The sequence below is a fragment of the Quercus suber genome, unplaced genomic scaffold, assembly GCF_002906115.3.
Source record: "Quercus suber isolate HL8 unplaced genomic scaffold, Cork oak 2.0 scaffold_192, whole genome shotgun sequence".
In the NCBI taxonomy this organism is placed as follows: Eukaryota; Viridiplantae; Streptophyta; class Magnoliopsida; order Fagales; family Fagaceae; genus Quercus; species Quercus suber.
In genome coordinates, this window is record NW_027069650.1 from 924569 (window position 1) to 945209 (window position 20641).

At 38.7% G+C, this 20641-nt stretch overlaps 3 protein-coding genes across 3 annotated transcripts; 2 read left to right on the top strand and 1 right to left on the bottom strand.

Moving 5' to 3' along the window:
- The first annotated feature begins 718 nt into the window (after positions 1-718).
- Positions 719-3063, top strand: LOC112025680 (putative disease resistance protein RGA3). The gene is made up of 3 exons (XM_065778878.1): positions 719-1024; positions 1131-2954; positions 3022-3063. Exons 1-3 carry the CDS (start codon positions 719-721, stop codon positions 3061-3063), a joined length of 2172 nt encoding a protein of 723 aa, XP_065634950.1.
- A 4445-nt stretch (positions 3064-7508) lies between these two features.
- LOC112025702 (probable thiol methyltransferase 2) lies at positions 7509-11578 on the top strand (the record flags this gene model as incomplete). The annotated part of the gene is made up of 6 exons (XM_065778879.1): positions 7509-7646; positions 8406-8492; positions 8899-8924; positions 9133-9288; positions 9367-9884; positions 10488-11578. Coding segments are annotated over 5 exons (543 nt in total), but the record flags the coding sequence as incomplete, so codon positions are not given.
- Positions 11579-18087: 6509 nt separating this feature from the next.
- On the bottom strand, positions 18088-18702 carry LOC111984576 (uncharacterized). Its single transcript, XM_024016204.2, has one exon. It carries the CDS (start codon positions 18700-18702, stop codon positions 18088-18090), a length of 615 nt encoding a protein of 204 aa, XP_023871972.2.
- Between the last annotated feature and the right edge of the window lie 1939 nt (positions 18703-20641).

Below are 20641 nucleotides of genomic sequence, written 5' to 3' on the forward strand. Positions count from 1 at the left end.
TTATACAATAGCGACTTAGACCACTAACATCCTATTGCTACCTTGAGTAGAAAATTTACTACCACGACCACGTGACAGCTCTGAGTCTATGGACTACTTCTTTCTTTGATCCATAGCAACCACAAGTACACCCACTTGTGAAATTCTTTAAGCTCTTTATGCAGCAACTGAAATGATCACCAAACTCTCGACATCAATCTCGATCTTTATAACCCTAAGTATGTATGAAGACAAACATCTCTAGATTTTACAAGAGATTCACACACACAGCATAAACAACAACCTCAAAACGTGGCTAGGGTTTTTCCTTTTATACTTAAGGCAAAACATAAAACCCTACATGTCATATGGGCTTGGGCTGAGTTAGAAAATTCTGGAGAAAAACAATCTGCTCGAGTTTTGATTGATTGAGTCTAATTTTTGATTGATCAGGCCTTGTAGAAATTGAACAGTAATTTTTTACAGTTACTCGATTCTAACTTTACACATACACATACTTTGAGCAGCATAAAACAAGACTAAATATTTTGATCATGGTTTGCCAACATATACAAATTGAAGTTCTAATACATTAAATCCTAAAGTCTTAGAACCTATCAAATTTTATTAAAGAAATAGAATAAACTTATTTTTATTCTATTCTACATCAATTTTGTTTAAATTATATTCGATTTTGATATTTTATTCTTTATGTATTTATTGTCAAGAAAAAAGAAATATGGGCAGAAAGAGAGATCGATTTTGGGATTATGCTGAGGACCTGAAGGGTCATTTCAAATGTAACTATTGTAAACGTGAATTCCCTGGAGGTGCATCAAGGATTAAATCTCACTTGGCTGGAGTCAAAGGGCGTGATATTCTTATATGTGATGTTGTGCCTGAAGATGTACAAAAAGAAGCTTATGAAGCAACTCAAGAGACTAACAAAAAACATAAAAATGCATCAACCTCAAGCAAGGATAAGGAGGGTACACTCGCCTCAACTTCAATTTCAACAATTCAAAAGGAAAAATTTGTCACACAGGTCATTATCTCATCCCAACTCTACACATAGTTGTTCATTCATAACAAAACCACAGTTCTAGTTTAACACTTAAAAAAAAAAAATCACACTAATTTCTCTTCTACAGAGAAAGGAAGAATATATGGCTGAAATTGTACTTGATGATGTTGTGGATAGACTTGTAACCAAAGCGTTTTCACTTGCCACTGAGCATATCATTTTTAAGTGGGGTTTCAAGGAGGAGCTTAAAAATCTTCTTGACACACTATACAAGATTAAAGTTGTGCTACATCAGAAGAGGCGAGTAAATGATGAGTCTGTGGGGATTTGGTTAATGGAGCTTAGAAATGTGGCTTATGAAGTTGATAATGTGCTAGACGAGTTTGACTATGAGATTATTTGGCAAAAGGTACAACTTCAAAACCAAATGATAGATCAGGTATGTAGCTTTTCATTCTGCAGTCATGATAAAGTTAAGACCATCAAACAATCATTGGATAAACTTGTGAATGATGTAGCTGGCTTTGGTTTTACAACAAAGTTGTTGAAATCAATCATCAAGATTAGGTTGGACAAGAATGAGGATTCATTTCTCAATGATTCAGAAGTTGTGGGAAGAGAATTCGCTGTTTTAAAGATATTGAAAGAACTTATTAGTTCAAGCAATCAACAAGTTATATCTGTTCTTCCTATTGTGGGTATGGCAGGTCTTGGAAAGACAACATTAGCAAAAGTATTGTATAACCATGAAGAAATAAAGAAACACTTTGATGTGCTAGCATGGGTACATGTCAGTGAAATTTTTGATGTTGAAAAAATTTCAAGAGAAATTCATGAATCTCTCAAAATAGACTTGACTAATTTAGGAACGAGGAAATATTTTCTTGTACTTGATGATATTTGGATCGAAGACCGTGATAAATGGGATATTTTAAGGAGTAGCTTGGAAGACGTCATCCATTCAAATGGTAGAATTAATATTATTGTGACAACTAGTAGCAAAGAAATAGCACAAATTGTGAAAACACTTCCTCCATATCACTTGGAAATATTATCAAAAGATGATTGTTGGTCTATATTAAAAAAAAGAGCATTTGCAGATGAAGGAAAATCATTAACTTTTGATTTGGAGGCTAGTGGAAGGGAGATTGCTAAAAGATGTGGAGGGGTTCCTTTAGTTGCAAGAGTTGTAGCGGGAACAATGTGCTTTAAATGTGATAAAAACGAATGGTTAGCAATTCAAAAGGATAAAATTTGGTACTTGTTGGATGATAATAATAACGATATCTTTTCAGCATTAAAGTTATGCTTTGATCATCTTCCAACACCATCTTTGAAACAATGTTTTGCATATTGTGCAATTTTCCCTAAACATCATGACATTAAAAAGGATGAAGTAATTCAGTATTGGATGGCTGAAGGGTTCCTTGAACCAGCTAAAGAAGCTAATATGTTGATGGAGGATATTGGTAACATGTATTTTAATATTTTGTTGGCCACTTCCTTTTTCCAAAATGCTAGAAAGGATGACTATGGTAATATTATTAGTTGCAAAATGCATGATTTGGTGCATGATTTTTCCCTCTCAATTTCAAAATCAGAAACTCTTATTTTGGAGAGAGATTCAATGGACAATATTAGTAATGTACAACATTTATTTGTCCGATTTGATGGCAAAATAACACAAGGAACTTCATTTAGTGGAGAACGTTTCAAAAAATTGCGCACATTAATTTCAAAAAATTTCGACTTTGAGGACATGCTATCAAATTTTAAATTTTTGCGAGTTTTAAAATTATCTGAGGATAGAGATAGTATAATGGAGTTGCCAGATTCAATTGAGCAGTTAATACATTTGAGGCTTCTTCATATCTCACACACTCAAATTGAGGAATTGCCAAAATCCATCACCAAACTCTACAATTTGCAAACTTTAAGAATTGAAGGCCCTGTAAAAGAGCTTCCAGAAGACCTGTGCAATTTGATTAACTTAAGACATATTCATATTAATCATTCAGGGGATTATATTAGAGAAACACCTAAAAATATGGGACGGTTGACTTGCCTTCAGACATTGCCTTTTTTTGTTGTGAGTCCAGAAGAAGGTTATGGGATTAAAGAATTGGGACCTTTAAAGAATCTCAGAGGAGAAATAAGCATATACAATTTAGTTTGTCATCAAGTAAATTAGACGCAAACTTCTTGCCAGCTTCCTGAGTTAGTCTTCAAAATCAGAGCAATATGGCTCCCCCCTTCAAAAGGTAAAATCCGTAACTATATTAGAACCATCAGCACCTTTAGTGCTGTCTGAAATTTTAATTTTAATTTTACCAAAAAATTTAATTTTGCTTGTACTGTAGGACTGAGGATCACATAGTTCCATTTTCCAAAATAAATTCTACTGTCAAGTTTTAGACAGCCCTAGGCAAAAATACCGATCCATGAACTCTTACAGTATCAAAATGCTGAGCAAAATAGTGAGTATGTTGACATAAAGAAGGCTCTATGAATTCAATATTCCAAATTTACCAATGTCCAGAAAAATTCAATTTTGAAAATTTTGCAGAAAGAAAATAGGCTGCAAACAAAAATTTAATTACAGCATGACAATAATAGGTAACAATCAGAAAAGAGTTAATTACACTCTGCTTTTAGCAAAAAATTAATTATTTTGGTAATTTGCAGAAACAAAAATTTGAATAGCAGCAAGCCAATTGGTAGCCATCACAAAATTTCTAATTAAACTCTTGTTTTAAAAGTTTTTTCTCAAATGATTGCATCTAGTTTCATAATTTGAAAAAAAAAAAGAAAAAAGAATTGGATTTATTAAGTTTAAGCAGAAGGGTTAGTGAGATTATTTTTACTATTTATTTGAAGAACCATTAACCCAAATTGTAGTATTTATATATTTTCTTAATCGTGTCCAATTAAGTATTTAAACCAGGAACACCCTCACTCATTTCGAATACAAGAGAATAGTATGAGTAGACTTACTCTAAATTGTATATGCTTATTTCTCCTCTGAGATTCTTTAAAGGTCCAATTCTTTAATCCCATAACCTTCTTCTGGACTCACAACAAAAAAAGGCAATGTCTGAAGGCAAGTCAACCGTCCCATATTTTTAGGTGTTTCTCTAATATATCCCCTGAATGATTAATATGAATATGTCTTAAGTTAATCAAATTGCACAGGTCTTCTGGAAGCTCTTTTACAGGGCCTTCAATTCTTAAAGTTGCAAATTGTAGAGTTTGTGATGGATTTTGGCAATTCCTCAATTTGAGTGTGTGAGATATGAAGAAGCCTCAAATGTATTAACTGCTCAATTGAATCTGGCAACTCCATTATACTATCTCTATCCACAGATAATTTTAAAATACGCAAAAATTTAAAATTTGATAGCATGTCCTCAAAGTCGAATTTTTTGAAATTAATGTGCGCAATTTTATGAAACATTCTCCACTAAATGAAGTTCCTTGTGTTATTTTGCCATCAGATTGGACAAATAAATGTTGTACATTACTAATATTGTCCATTGAATCTCTCTCCAAAATAAGAGTTCCCGATTTTGAAATTGAGAGGGCAAAATCATGCACCAAATCATGCATTTTGCAACTAATAATATTACCATAGGCATCCTTTCTAGCATTTTGGAAAAGGAAGTGGCAACAAAATATTAAAATACATGTTGCCAATATCCTCCATCATCAAAGCTTCTTTAGCTGGTTCAAGAAACCCTTCAGCCATCCAATACTGAATTACTTCGTCCTTTTCAATTTCATAATCTTTAGGGAAAATCGCACAATATGCAAAACATTGTTTCAAAGATGGTATTGGAAGATGATCAAAGCATAACTTTAGCACTGAAAAGATATCATTATTATTATCATCCAACAAGTACCAAATTTTATCCTTTTGAATTGCTAACCATTCCTTTTATCACATTTAAAGCACATTGTTCCCCCTACAACTCTTGCAACTAATGGAACCCTCCACATCTTTTAGCAATCTCCCTTCCACTAGCCTCCAAATCAAAAGTTAGTGATTTTCCTTCATCTGCAAATGCTCTTTTTTTCAATATAGACCAACAATCATCTTTTGATAATTTTTCCAAGTGATGTGGAGCAAGTGTCCATAATTTGTGAACTTTGTCGCTATGCGTTGTTACAATAATATTAATTCTAATATTTGTATTAATGCCTTCCAAGTGACTCCTTAAAATATCCCATTCATCACGGTCTTCAATCCAAACATCATCAAGTACAAGAAAATATTTCGTACTTCTTGAATGAGTCAAGTATATTTCGAAAGATTCATGAATTGCGCTTGAAATTTTTTCATCAAAATTTTCACTAACACGTACCCATTTTAGCACATCAAAGTGTTTCTTTATTTCTTCATGGTTATACAATTTTTGCTAAAGTTGTCTTTCCAAGACCTGCCATACCACAATAGGAAGAACAGATATAACTTGTTGATTGCTTGAACTAATAAGTTCGTTCAATATCTTTAAAACATCAAATTCTCTTCCCACAACTTCTGAATCATTGAGAAATGAATCCTCATTCTTGTCCAACCTAATCTTGATGATTGACTTCAACGACTCTGTTCTAAGACCAAAGCCAGCTACATCATTCACAAGTTTATCCAGTGATTGTTTGATGGTCTTAACTTTATCGTGACTGCAGAATGAAAAGCTACGTACCTGATCTATCATTTGGTTTTGAAATTGTACCTTTTGCCAAATTATCTCATAGTCAAACTCGTCTAACACATTATCAACTTCATAAGCTACATTTCTAAGCTCCATTAACCAAATCCCACAGACTCATCATTTACTTGCCTCTTCTGATGTAGCACAACTTTAATCTTGTATAGTGTGTCAAGAAGATTTTTAAACTCCTCCTTGAAACCCCACTTAAAATGATATGCTCAGTGGCAAGTGAAAACGCTTTGGTTACTAGTCCATCCACAACATCATCAAGTACAATTTCAGCCATATATTCTTCATTTCTCTGTAGAAGAGAATTAGTGTGAATTTCTTTTTAAGTGTTAAACTAAAACTGTGGTTGTGTTATGAATGAACAACTATGTGTAGAGTTGGGATGAGATAATGACCTGTGTGACAAATTTCTCCTTCTGAATTGTTGAAATTGAAGTTGAGGCGAGTGTACCCTCCTTATCATTGCTTGAGGTTGATGCATTTTTATGTTTTTTGTTAGCCTCTTGTGTTGCTTTATAAGCTTCATTTTGTACATCTTCAGGCACAACATCACATATAACAATATCACGCCCTTTGACTCCAGCCAAGTGTGATTTAATCCTTGATGCACCTCCAGGGAATTCATGTTTACAATAGTTACATTTGAAACGACCCTTTAGATCCTCAGCATAATCCCAAAATCGATCTCTCTTTCTGCCCATATTTTCTTTTTTCTTGACAATAGATACATAAAGAATACAATATCATAATCGAATATATTTAAACAAAATTGATGTAGAATAGAATAAAAATAAGTTTATTCTATTTCTTTAATAATATTAAATAATTACATTATTTCTCTATTTCTCTAAAAAATATATGGAGAGAGAGATTGTTCAGATCATATAAAATATAAATACATTATCAAATATTATATTCAATCATTGATTTCATATGATATAGTAACCCTAATTCTAATTACTACTCTCTGCATCAGTTCCCAGGAAGCTCAAAAATTGTTACTACTCTTTATTCCTACANTGATGCCAAGGTACTTCAGGTTTTCTTTCACTTACCATTTGAATTATGTGTACATAATTTACTTTGTAATTGGTCATTCACAAAACCCAATTCAGTTCAATGCTCAGTAAATCTACTCATACTACCCTATATCCTCTTCTATTCTCTTATATTTGTAATGGATGAGAGTATTCCTGGTATGAATATTAATTGGACACCACTGATGAAATATATAAATACTACAATTTGGTTTAATGGTTTTGAAATAAATAGTAGAAATTAATCTCACAAACCACTGTGGCAACTTTTGAAAAATTCTAATCTTCTTCTTCAATGTTTGAAATTATCTGCAATCATGTGCAAAAAGTCACTATAAGCATAATTTATTTAAAAAGTCACTAAAAACAATCCCTCTCACTCTCACGTTTACTAGGTCACAGCTTCAACAACTCTTACACAACAATTCTACTGGTACCAACCAAAAACAATTTTTTTTTCTTTTTTTGGGTTTTTAAGATGGTTTTGTCAAATGGGTGTGCCGATTTTGTTTAGAAGATGTGATTTTTTCTGTTGGGTTTTGGTTCTTTCTTGTAGAACTTTGTTTTGTCCTATCTATTTCTATTGTAATGATGACTTGGTTCAGTATTAAGTTTATGTTGGTATTAGTGTTATTAATATGTCTCATAATATGGCAGAAACGTGAAAATTGCACACATTCAGATTGGACTATGGATGGAATGTGATTTGTGTGGTTGTTCAATACTCATTCTGTTGTATGTTAACTCATATCAGATTGTTGGGAAAAGAGTTGGGAGCAAGATGTGACCCCATGGGATTTAGAACAACCAACACCAATTCTTTTACATCTTCATCAGACAAGAGCTCTTCCCAAGGGTAGGGCTTTAGTCCCTGGTTGTGGCCACGTAAGTTCTATGGTTCATTCTTACTCACAAGATATTACTTTCTAACGTATTAATTCAATTTCTTATATATTTATGCAATTTTTGAGTCCTCTGCATGTCAATATTTTGTATTTGTTTCCTTTTTCTTGGTTTTCTATGTGTAGGATAAAATGGTAGAGAAGAAGATTAGTCTCTTGAGGATCCATCATCAATGACTAGTTGGATCAATGATCCTGTAGAAAATCTACACATGATCTATGTTTGATGTTTGATGAAATTATAATTTGAAGAGAAAAATAATGACACTTGAAAATAATTTCTTGTTTTAAGATTAATTCAATGGTCATTAATTATAACTAGAATTGATCACATCTGAAAATATTGTAGTACGATACTTGACATGGTATCTATCTCATCCCAATGAGGGGGACCCAAAAATAAAAATAAAAAGATTAAACAATAACAATTAAATCTCTCTGCAATGTAGTATGAAGTTGAAGCAAAATTCAGTTGTTAAATGAATTCCTGATGCAATAATTCAACTGTATCAGAAATCAATCACTTGGTATCTTTCCTCCTTCCTCCTTTCTCACACATGGAATTTTAACTACTACTTGATCAAGCATTACTAAAAAGGGCACAAGGTGTAGTGTATATCTTTCCTCCCACTTTACCCTGTCTGAATGTTACGTTATTTCTCTGCTGTTCCAATACCTTTATCAGTTCTCTAGCATTTTAGTTTGCTATTGTGGCCAACAACAAATTGCTCAAATATGGCAGGGTTATGATGTAGCAGCAATTGCATGCCCTGAACGCTACGTTGTTGGATTGGATATATCAGACATTGCCATTAAGAAAGCAATGGAGGTAAGAGCAGTTGGTCAGAAAATTCTGACATCAATAAGGTTTGCGATCTCTTAGAAAGAAAGGACACCAGAACGTTTTTACTTATACCATTTAATTTTATGTTTCCTTTGGAGAAACAATCATGCATGTGGCTATGATGATATAATTGAATCATTAAAACTGAATAGCCCAAGTTTATTTGGCCATTACTGTCTAATTTATCAACTTGTTGGAATGCCTCCCTGAACTGGTTGTTATTCAGCATTTCTGAATTGGATTAAAAACTATAGCTGGGTTACCCCAGCTTTTCTCAGTTTTGTTAAGGACAGGGATTAAATTCATTGCACCTGTGATCTCTGTTAAATTGGATTAGGAACTATAAGAGGGTTGTTCTAATTTCTGAAAATATGCCATTATTCATTTTCAGATTAAAATTGACGCTTGGGAAATTATGTTATAGAAGACTTTAGAGAACTGTAAAGTCCAATTCCTATGGGGATCATTTGCAAACGTCTTGCATTGGGTTTCCTAGACCAACAGAGAGTTGAACCTGATAGATTTAATTACTAGTTCATAAGAAGCTGGTATTTTTGTGACTTTAACTTCTGATAAGTCATGGAATCTAATTTGGTTTACAGTTTAAAGAGGTGACCTAGTACAGGTTTTCATCTCTTTCTTTACTTCTCAATTTAATAGTCTGTTCTAATGTTAATGCCGTTGTTTTCTCATTACCGAATGCAACTTGTTTTAACTTCAAAATGGCAGACTTTTTCACTTGGAGTCCAAGTGAATTGTTTGATCTCATTCTCGATTATACGTGAGTTGGCATGAATAGTGGTTTAGTTGTCCATGAGAAGAATCTCTTTATGATCACATTTTGATGGAGAATTTACAGGTTCTTTTGTGCCATTGAACCAGACATGAGGTTGGCTTGGGCACAGCGAATTCATGATATATTGAAACCTGGTGGAGAGCTCATAATACCTGAGGTATTTGCCAGGTGTTCCGTCCATAACAAGGTGTGGTATTGAAGATCCACCCAGTGGGTTACAGTGTGTTGAATTTATGGAGAATGGGATTGTCTGCCTTTACTTCCTCCACTCAACACTCCCTCCAAGAGCTCCAATTGCGTGGGTCTCTCCTGGTCCCAGACCAAATTCAATACTTCATTGCCCTTAAAATTCTGTGTATAGGGAAATTTGGTGAAATGGCAGCTTTACCAGAGTGGTTGGTAACCTTTCCTCTCTTCAATAGCTGTATATTGTGGATTGCAAGAACTTGTTGCATCTGCCCACCGAGGAAGCCATGCAACGCCTCCCAATTGAAAACTCTGATGATTTATGGTAGCCCCAATTTGAACATTGAGCGGTCCAAGGTTGACCACATTCCATTTGTTGACATCCAGATTAATGGGTAAGTTTACTCATGCAATTTATTTATTAGGCAACACTTGAAAAATCCAAATCTTGAAATAAATACAAAATAATAATAATAATAATAATCTCACTGACCACTCTAGTAACACTTGAAAAATCCAACTCTTCCTTTTCAATTTATGAAATCATTGGCCGTCTAGGAAGGAAAGCTGCTAAAAGCAGAGTATAATTAAAAATTTTGTAATGGCTACCAATTGGCTTGCTGCTATTCAAATTTTTGTTTCTGCAAAATTACCAAAATAATAAAATTGTTGCTAAAAGCCTGCAAATTTTTCAAATTTGAATTTGCTGGACCTTGGGAAATTTGGAATATTGAATTCATCACTTTTAGGGCCTACTTTATGTCCACATACTCATTATTTCACTCAGCATTTTGGTATTGTAAGAGTTCTTTTACTTAGGACTGTCTAAAACTTGACGGTAGATTTTGTTGATTTACGCTGGGTCATAATTGCTCTGTTTATGAGGGTGAATTTACTGTGGGAAAATGGAGTTTAGTTGCAGAAGAATGAGAAATAGAGTGGTAAAAGGTCTTGCTGATTTTTTTTTTTTCCATTTCATGTTTGGATTGGGGGTTCAGTTTGAAGGTGGCCACATTGCACTTATATCTATGGCTAACTCAGGAAGCTTGCAAGAAGTTTGCATCTAATTTACTGGATGCATCTGATGCCAAGGCACTTCAGGTTTTCTTTCTCTTACCATCTGCATTGTGTGTTCATAATTTAATTCATAATTGGTAATTTACAAAACCCAATTCAGTTCAATGCTCAGTAACTCTACTCATACCACCCTATATCCTTTTCTATTCGTAATGGGTGAGAGTATTCCGGGTATGAAAATTTTATTGGACGCCATTGATGAAATATATAAATGCTGAAATTTGGTTTAATGGTTTTTGAAGTAAATAGTAGAAATTAATCTCACCAACCACCATGGCAACGCTTGAAAAATTTTACTCTTCTTCAATGTTTGAAATTATCTGCAATCATTTGCGAAAAGTCACTAAAAGCATAATATAATTAGAATTCTGTGATTGCTGCCATTTGGCTTGGTTCTACTTAAAGTTTTGTCTTTGCAAATTATCACAAACACTTAAAAAGTTGCTAAAAGCAAATTTTTTTTTTTTTTTTCCTGATTGTTAGTAATTGTCTTGCTTCTTTTCAAATTTCTGTTTACTAGCCTAATTTCTTTCATCAAATTATTACCTATTAATTTTTCAAAATTGAAAATTTCTGGAAATTTTAAATATTGGATTCATCACTATTAAAGCCTGAAGTCCACATGCTCATTCTTGGTCTCAGCGTTTCTTGAAACCTTTACTTATTGGTGTCAAATAGCCTCACCTGGTTTCTTGAATTGATATTGTAATAGTTCGTAGATCAGTTCTTGGCAATAGATTATCTTGACTTGCTAGGTAATAATTGCTATATTTATAAGGGAGAATTTATTGTTGGAAAATAGAGTTGAGTTGTATAAGAATGAGAAATTAAGTGGGTGAAGGTCTTGCTGATTTTTGTTTTCATGATTGGATTGGGAGGTCAGTTTTACTGGTCCATGAAGTTATGTGACTCCCTGTTCTACTAGTGCAAGCAAAGTTTAACTCACTTTCTTATAAAGTTTCAGATAGCAGCGAAGGTGTTTTATCATTCTAATATACTTCTATTTATATTCTTTTTATACATTTTTTTTTTCTCATACTTGGGCCAAATATACATATATATATATATATATAATTATTTATTTTAACTAATTCACATAGTTGAAATTTATCATCACCTATTTTGTGAGTCCAAAGAAAAAATTTCTCAAAAAATGTTTGTCTTCTTAATTATATTAATATTTTTTTAATAATTTGATAATTGAGGTAGAAGAAGATTTGAACCATAAACATCTCCACTAGAAATATTAGTAAGTGTCAATTGAGTTACAAAATTCTTGACAATTATATTAGTTTGGATAAAACTTAGGTATAATATTTAGGTACTATTTCTTAGGTTCTCATCTTAAGATTCAGTCATATAGCTTTTTTCTCATAAGATGGAAGTGTATTACCTTTTAGTTAAGTACAACCACATAATAATCACTAACCAGCTTTTGTGTTGTTTCCATGCAGAGAGTAAAAGATTCAAGCTGGATATCAGAGTGGCACATGTCTGGGACTTGAATTTTGTCCTCAGGTTAGAAATTTTTGTTCACTGGAACGGGCAACTTCGAGCATCTCACTTAATAGTCGGTGTTGACCCTGTGTACTCCACTTGGCAAGCATTCAGCCAAGCTTTATTAGTTGATAGCCCCCTCATTTCCTACATAGACGTGCGGCACATGAACTTCCTCCTCTCAAAATTCACGGTAAGTGAGGCTCGAGACCTCGGTCCCCAGCACATCTACTCGGACAAGCGCCAGCCTATACGCAACGAGTCAGCCGAGCGCATTTCACGTCGTCATCAAGAGCAGGCTCACGCACCGGTCTAACTTAAGGCTCCCGCTCAACCTGAGGCCCCTATAGAATTCAAGGCTCCTACTCAGGAAGCCAAGGGTGCAGCAGCCGAATCAGTCAGCTTTTTAGAAATAGAATCAGATCACGTCCACGCCATGGTGACTAAGAAGACAATAACAATCAACTGCTTTGTGCCGGGTGCCCAGCCAGCCGCACAACAACAAGGCAATTCAGGCCAAGATCCTACGCCTCCTCTCGCTCCAGCAAGCTGTACCCGAAAAAGGTAGTGCAAGGCTGAGCAGACATAGACGAGCTCGGGTAACACGCCTTCCAGAACGCCTCCCTGACCATCAGCTGGCATTGACATCCGGGAGCCGATGGTACAAGCTGGAGTGAACGTGGCGTCCACTTCCCAAGCCTCGGCGAAGTGGCAACCCTCCTTCCAACTTGATTTCAAGCCACTTCCTGCATCTATCAGTGTAAGAGTTTGGGACAAAGACCATGAGGGTCGTGTTGCCCAAAGTTTGGCACACGGCCTCCTTCTGCCTGAGGACGTGCATGCCTTCACGGAAGGGACAGACGAGTCCTTAGGGAGGCAGTTGCAGTGGCACACTATAGCGATAACCATTCTATTTTATTTCACTGCTCTCGGTTTTCTACTTGCTTATGCATGCATACATTCTTTTTTCTCTTATACCTGTTATTATTGTCAGGCCACGCAACTATCCCATATCGTGGAAGGGAGGATGAAGGAGCTTGCTGAAGATGCTGAGCGGGAGAAGGCTCTGAAGGACGTTGTCGAGGCCACTGTGAAGGAAAAGTTAAAGATTGCCGAGGATGCAGAGGAAAAGGCTGCTTTGGCTGAGAAGGCAAGGGCTCTAACCGAGGGAAAATTCGCGGAGCTAGAAGTGCAACTGGGGGGTACCGAGCTTAAGCTAGCAGAGGCCCAGAGTTTGAACACCGCTCTAGGAGAAGAGTTGGCTGATCTGAAGGTGGCGTTGGAAGCTTGTGGAAACAAGTGGTACAACGAAGGGTTTGTTGACGCCAAGAATTCCGCGGAGCCGGTTATTCGTCAAGCTCACAAGCTCGGATTTAATGAGGGGTTGTTTGCTACCCTTCAAGCTATAGGGGTTCCCGGGGACTCTCCTTTAAGGAACCATAGTCAAATCCCTTTCCCGAACCCCCCAGATGCCGTGTAGAATGCCCCCAACATCATTGATGAAGAAGAGACCACCAGGATAAAGGAACTGGTGGAGGCTATTGATTCTCACGTGGAGCCGACTGACCTAGAGCCCACTAGCCACCCTCATATTGGAGATCAAATCAGTGGGAATGCCTAGTTACTATAATCTTTTGCCACTTAACAGCCTCCCGAGGATATTTCTCACATCCAGACCGCGGACCCCTCAAGTTGATTGCTGAACCGGATTTCTCGTGTTTTATTTTCCTTTTGCCTGAATAACTTTTCTTTTAGCTGGTCTACTTATGTCATCGGGTTGTGGTGATGGAAAAAATTATCTTTTCTGAGCTTAATTTTTCATCTTTCCAGTTACCGAGTTTTGGTAACTAAACACCAGTTTAAATTTTATACGCTATTTTAAATTATGTTTATGAACGTTTTGCTGTGGTATTTTTTGTCTTTTATTTATTTGTTTACTATCTACTGCGTTCGTAGACTGTTTTATGTATGTGTTCTACATGATTGGGTGGTTTAATCTCGAGGTGGGCTAGATCGCCTCGGGAGGTGTGTATCAACTTTCGTTGGTTACAACAAAGCTTTGCATGTGTTGATTCTTCTGTACTTAGATGAAACCTGATTGCATCGGGAGGTAGGTTTCCGTCCTTAGAAAATCTTGAGGTTTCAACCTGCTCGGCGATATGATCGAATCGAGAAACAAGCTTCCATAGTGGATTTTTATGAGGTTCCCACCTTCTCGGTGATAGGATCGAACTGAGAAACAAGCTTCCATCCTTGGTGGATTTTATGAGGTTTCCACATGCTCAGCAATAAGATTGAGCCGTGAGGCAGGATTTTGTCCTTAGTGGATGTTAGACTAAGGTTTCTACCTGCGTGATAAAGATCAAACCGGGAATAAGTTTCTGTCCTTAGGCAATTTTAGGCTAAGGTTTCTACTTGCCCGGTGATGAAGATCGAACTGGGGACAGGTTTTTGTCCTTAGTGGATGTTAGGCTAAGGTTTCTACCTACCCAGTGATGAAGATATAACCGAGGACAAGTTTCTGTCCTTAGGCAATTTTAGGCTAAGGTTTCTACCTGCCCAGTGATGAAGATCGAACCAGAGACAGGTTTCTGTCCTTAGGCGAGAACAAGACCCTTTACCCTTTATGGTCCTCTGTGTATACGTTGATAATAACAATAGGATTAAATGGACCTGAACAAATAGTTACCGTCATACTGATTAGTGAAATGTACATATATAATTACATCGATTGGCATCCCAACATACATTTAATCAATGATTAAACTTCCTCAAGTTATGAACATTCCACGGTTGAGGGAGTGGTCTTTCGTCTAAATCTTCCAAGTAATATGCCCCTGTGCCTGCAATTGCAGTTATCCTATAAGGGCCCTCCCAGGTTTGGGCCAATTTCTCGACATTGGTGTCTCGCATATTTCCTATTGCTCTTCGCAGAACTAGGTCCCCAGCATTGAATCCCCTGGTCTTCACGTCCCTGTTATAGTGTTGAGCTAGCTTTTGTTGGTACTTGGCTAACCGTATAGTCGTAAACTCTCAGTATTCTTCTAGTAAATCTAATTGCTGTACCAATAAGTTGTCATTCCGAGCAGGGTTAAATTCCGTAACCCGTGTACTGCATAGATTGATCTCAGCTAGTATTATGGCTTTTGACTCGTATGTGAGAGAGAATAGGGTTTCTCCCGTAGACCTTCTCGGTGTTGTCCGGTACGCCCACAAAAACGTTCGGTAACTCCTTGGCCCATCTCCCTCTCGCACCATCTAGCCTTTCTTTAATCCATTTACAATCACTTTGCTAGTGGCTTCTGCTTGGCCGTTGCTCTGTGGATATGCTGGGGTGGAGTACCTATTTCTAATGCTGAGATCACTGCAAAACTCACGAAATGCCCTGCTGTCAAACTGCAGTCCGTTGTTTAATATCAGTAAGTTCGGCACCCCAAACCTCGTGACTATATTCTTCCATACAAACTTTTTGACGTCTACGTCCTGAATATTAGCTAGAGCCTCTGCTTTTACCCACTTGGTGAAATAATCAACAGCCACTAATACAAACCTACTATTACCCGTTGCACGGGGGAATGGGCCGAGATTATCCAGCCCCCGTTATGCGAAGGGCCATAGACTACTTACTAGATTCAGAAGACCTGCTAGTTAGTGGATCAAAGGGGCATACTTTTGGCACTGTTCGCATTTACGTACATACTCGACAGCGTCTTTTTGCATTTGAGGCCACCAAAAAATTCCTGGGTCATTGCTCGATGTGCCAACGAACATCCCCTTACATAACTGCCATAGACTCCACCGTGCAGCTCGGCCAAGAGCGCACCCACCTTCTCGGGATGCAAACACAGAAGATATGGCCCCCCGAAAGACTTTCGATATAACTTGCGATCTGCTGATAACTAGTATCGGGCAACCATCCGGTGAACCTTGTTATCCTCCTTTTCATCATCAGGAACTCTATCTTCGACTAAGAACACAATGAGCGAGTCCATCCAACATGTACCAGTTTCTGAAATCATGGCCATCGCAACCCCCGCATTATCAACACTAGTTGCATTAATGCTCAGTTCTTCAATAAGCTCTACCTTAATCAATCGAGGCACCTCCCCGATCACTGATAACGCTAACGTAGCTAGCGAATCAACGTGTCAGTTCTGTGCCCGGGATACTTGGGCCACCTTCGCTGTACAAAACTTGTTCATAACTTGTTTTACCACCTATAAATAAGCTTTCATCTGGGAATCTCGGGCCTCAAAACTACCTTGTACTTGGTTCACGACTAGCCATGAATCCAAATATATTTCGACATCATGAGCCCCCATACCTAAAATGGTTCTCAATCCAACAAGCAAGGCCTCGTACTCGGCTTTATTGTTGGAGGCTTTAAACCCCAATCTAAAAGAGTGCTCCAATCATACTCCTTCTAGAGTAATGATGACAATCTAGGCCCCACGGCGTTGGATGCACCATCCACAAATACCCTCCATGAGCGGCGTTCTACATGGCAAACCATTTCCCCCTCGTTCTTTGGTGAAAACTCTGCAACAAAGTCAGCAAAGATTTGGCCCTTCACCGAGCCCCTTGGCTTGTATCTTATGTTAAAGGACCCCAGCCGGGTCCCCCATTTAGCTATTTGGCCCGTCAAATCTGATCTCTTCAACAACGACTGTAGGGGATGCTCGGTCAAAATGTAGATAGTGTGAACCTAAAAATATTGAGGCAACTTCCTTATAGCATGCACCAACGCCAGTACCAACTTCTCCAGGGGCAAGTATCTTGTCTCAGCATCGACCATGGTCTTGCTAATGTAATACACGGGCTGCTATACCCCCCAATCCCTTAAAAGTACAGCACTCATGGCATGGTCAGAGACCGAGAGATACATAAACAAATTCTTCCCGAGCTCTGGGGCTACTAACATAGGTGCCCGTGTCAGGTACTGCTTCAAGTCTTGGAAAGCCTTCTCACACTCCTCATTTCATCGAAATCCCTTCCATTTCTTTAGCAGCTGGTAGAATGGACGACAACGATCAACGAATTTAGAAATGAACCGATTAAAAGCAGCCAACATTCCGGTCAAGATCTGTACCTCCTTTGCATTGCTCGGTGCTTTAAGACGCTGCACTGCATCGATATGATCGGGGTCGACCTCAATCCCACGGCAGGAGATCAAATAACCTAGAAACGTGCCAACCCCTACTCTAAAGGCACACTTGTCTGCATTCAGGCGCAGCTTGTGCTGCCAAAGGACCTCAAACACCCCCCGCAGATCCTCTAAATGTCATGCTTCCAGTTTGCTTTTCACCACCACGTCATCAATGTACACCTCAACAGTTTGCTCGATCTTGTCCCAAAACATTTTGGTCATCATTCGTTGATATGTTGTCCCGGCATTCTTCAAAATGAAGGGCATCATAGTGTAATGATAATTTGCATCTGGAGAGATGATTGCCATCTTTTCCTGGTCCTCGGCAGCCAAGGCGATCTGATGATAACCCTGAAAGGCATCTAGAAAACTCATCCTCGGGTGTCCATAGGTTGCGTCTACCAATTGATCTATTTTTGGCATAGGGAATAGGTCATTTGGGCATGCTCGGTTCAAGTCCGTGAAGTCTACACAAACTCTCCATTTTCCACTCTTCTTTTTGACCACCATGGTATTTGCCAACCACTCAGGGAAGAATTTTCCCTTATCGCCCCAGCCTCCTTTAACTTCCCAACCTCCTTCTTTACTACCTCCATGTGTTCCCTAGCTGACCTTTTCAGCTTTTGTTCCTTTAGTGGAAACAATGGGTCTACATTAAGCTTGTGCACAATGAACTCGAGACTAACTCCAAGCACCTCATACGGGCTCCATGCGAAGATATCTACATTTTGTATCAAAAATAACAACATTTCTACCTTGTCCTTCTCCTCCATGCTTACTCTTACCTGAAAATACTGGTCAGAGTCCAGAAGTATCCTTACTATAATTAACTCCTCGGTACAACTAGCCTCTGTTCCCGTTCAGGGTCCCTGTAATTGCTATAAAGAGGCTTCCTTGTCAGTTTCTTTCTGCTTACCCTGCTTACTCTTCCGAATCACCGCGGCCACTAAGCATTGTTTGGCTACTTGCTGGCTTCCCCTCACTACTGCAACACCCTGCTCAGTAGGGAATTTGACCTTCACATGTAAGGTGAAGGGAACGACTCCCATTGCGTGGATCCACGACCTACCGAGGATCGCCGTGTATGGTAAAAACGCGTTGACTACTATGAACGTTACCACCACCTCTTTACCCTCCATGTTCACGGGAAGGGAAATTTGTCCCTCGGGGATCACCACCCTACCATCAAATCCGACCAACGGTGTGTCATACTTTGATAAATCTTGCTTCTCTAACCCAAGCCCTTTGAATAGGTCCGGGTACATTACAGCAGCCCCACTCCCTTGGTCTATCATCACCCTTTTCACCATGAAATTGCTTACCCGGGCTATGACAACCAATGCGTTGTCATGAGGCTGAATCGTTCCTTCCAAGTCGTCATCATCAAAAGCCAGAGCCCCTTGAACAAACTTCACTTTTTTTTTTTGGGGTTTCTTGTTCAGGCGGCCTTCCACGGGCACAACAGCCAGCACCCCTTTTTCGGTCACGGCCATACCCCTTAGGGTGGCGTGGATCACTTCAATCACTCCTAACAGTGGTGGAAGAGGGTTTCCCCTCTACTAAGCACCTTGCCCAGTACCCTAGTCATCGAGATTCACTACGAACTCCTTCAAATGTCCTGCTTTTACCAACTGCTCTAGATGGTCTTTCAATACCCGGCATTGCTCGGTGGTATGCCCTTTATCTTTGTGATAGGTGTAGTACAAATTCTAATTTCTTCGGGATGGATCACCCTCCATCTTGTTCGGCCACCTGAAGTACGACTCATTTTTAATTCGGTCTATAATTCTATGTATGAGCTCCTTAAATGCCACGTTCACCTCCCCCAGCAGCCACTCCAGCTTTTGAACCTTTAAATCCTTATAATACCTCGGTTGAAAACCGCCCTGCCGAGGATGATTTATTAGGGGCGCCTTACCCTTACTCTGCAATCGATCATCCTCCAGACGCTTATATTCCTCTATGTGCCTTATGAGATGCCTCATATCCTCAGGAGGCTTATTCGTCGGCAACTCCCGTAGTTCGGAATCCCCAGGTAACCCCATTCTGAAGGTGCTCGCTGCAATTTTCTCATTGTCCCCGCCTATCTCGTTGTAAAGCTCCCAATACCGACTGGTATAACTTCAAAAGGTCTCCCCAACCCTCATCTTCATGGACAGTAGAGCATCCATCGGTTGTGGCACCTGGCTACAAGTTACAAACCGAACACCAAACTTTTGGATCAACTCGGCAAAAGTGTGGATAGAACCCTTGCACAGCCCATTAAACCATCTTAGAGCGGTTGGGCCGAGGCTTGAGGGAAATACCTTGCACATTAGCGCATCATTGTGAGAATGTAGAGACATCATGTGGATATAATGGCTGAAGTGCTCAACCAAGTTCGTTTTCCTGTCGTAGATATTGAATGGTGGGCGGGCGAATCTGCTCGGCATTTGGGCTCTTTCAATATCATCCGAGAATGGTGATCAAGTAGCTCCACGTAGGGTACAGCTCATTGCATCCATGGCGGCATTATGGGGCCGTTGCTCTTCAGTGGAATCTGAACCCCGGTCTGCATATTTTTGCAACACGAACGGTCTCGGCGATGGCGAGATCCTTGCGAATGTGAACGGTCACGGCATCGACAAGAACCGAATTGATTGGACCTCGTCTCATGGTGATCTTCCCCTGTATCAGATCTTCTTTCTCGGTTGTCTCGATCCCTTCTACGGTGCCTGTTCTTTGCTTCTAACTCCAGATCTCTCTCCAGCTTGCAATACCGTTTAAGGTTCTCATCCCTTTTGTTAAATTGCCTGTGCCCTGAAGCACTGGACACTGTTCGTTGTGTTTGATATGACCCTTCTCCAAGGCCAAACCGTTCTTCCTCTCATTCATGATCCCTATCTTCGCGCCTCTTTTGCCTTCATTCTCACTAGGAGGACCCTCGAGAAGATCCCACAGAACCATTTTTAGCGTCACTCCCAGAATGTCTCCCAGACATTTTCCCGCACGTGAGTCTCGGTTGAACCACTGCCTTATAGGAGATTCCCACAGATGGTGCCAATTGTGCGCACCCAAAGTGGGCTTAAAGGGCCAGTTCACTCTTAGGCTCACCATATATTTGTAACGTGGGTTTTGGATTTCCTACTTTGGGTGACCCTAACCCTGAGACCCAATTATATCTCTAGAGCTTCTGTATGTTCCCAGCCTCTTCTCAGTCACTCTCTCCCCTCCCAAGTGTGAGCTATTTTCAATATCTCTTTTTTCCAACCCCCTTCCTTCCTTTGTTTCTCCTATTTATAGCCAAGTGTGAGTGGAAGGATGATGATTGCTTTAGGAACTAGTGCAACTGGCGGTCTAATGTTGTTAATTGAAGGTGGGTGTTTAGGTGGGAGTGGCTTTGGAACTGGTTCCCACTTCAGTAGAATTGCTTGACAAAGGAACGTACCTAAA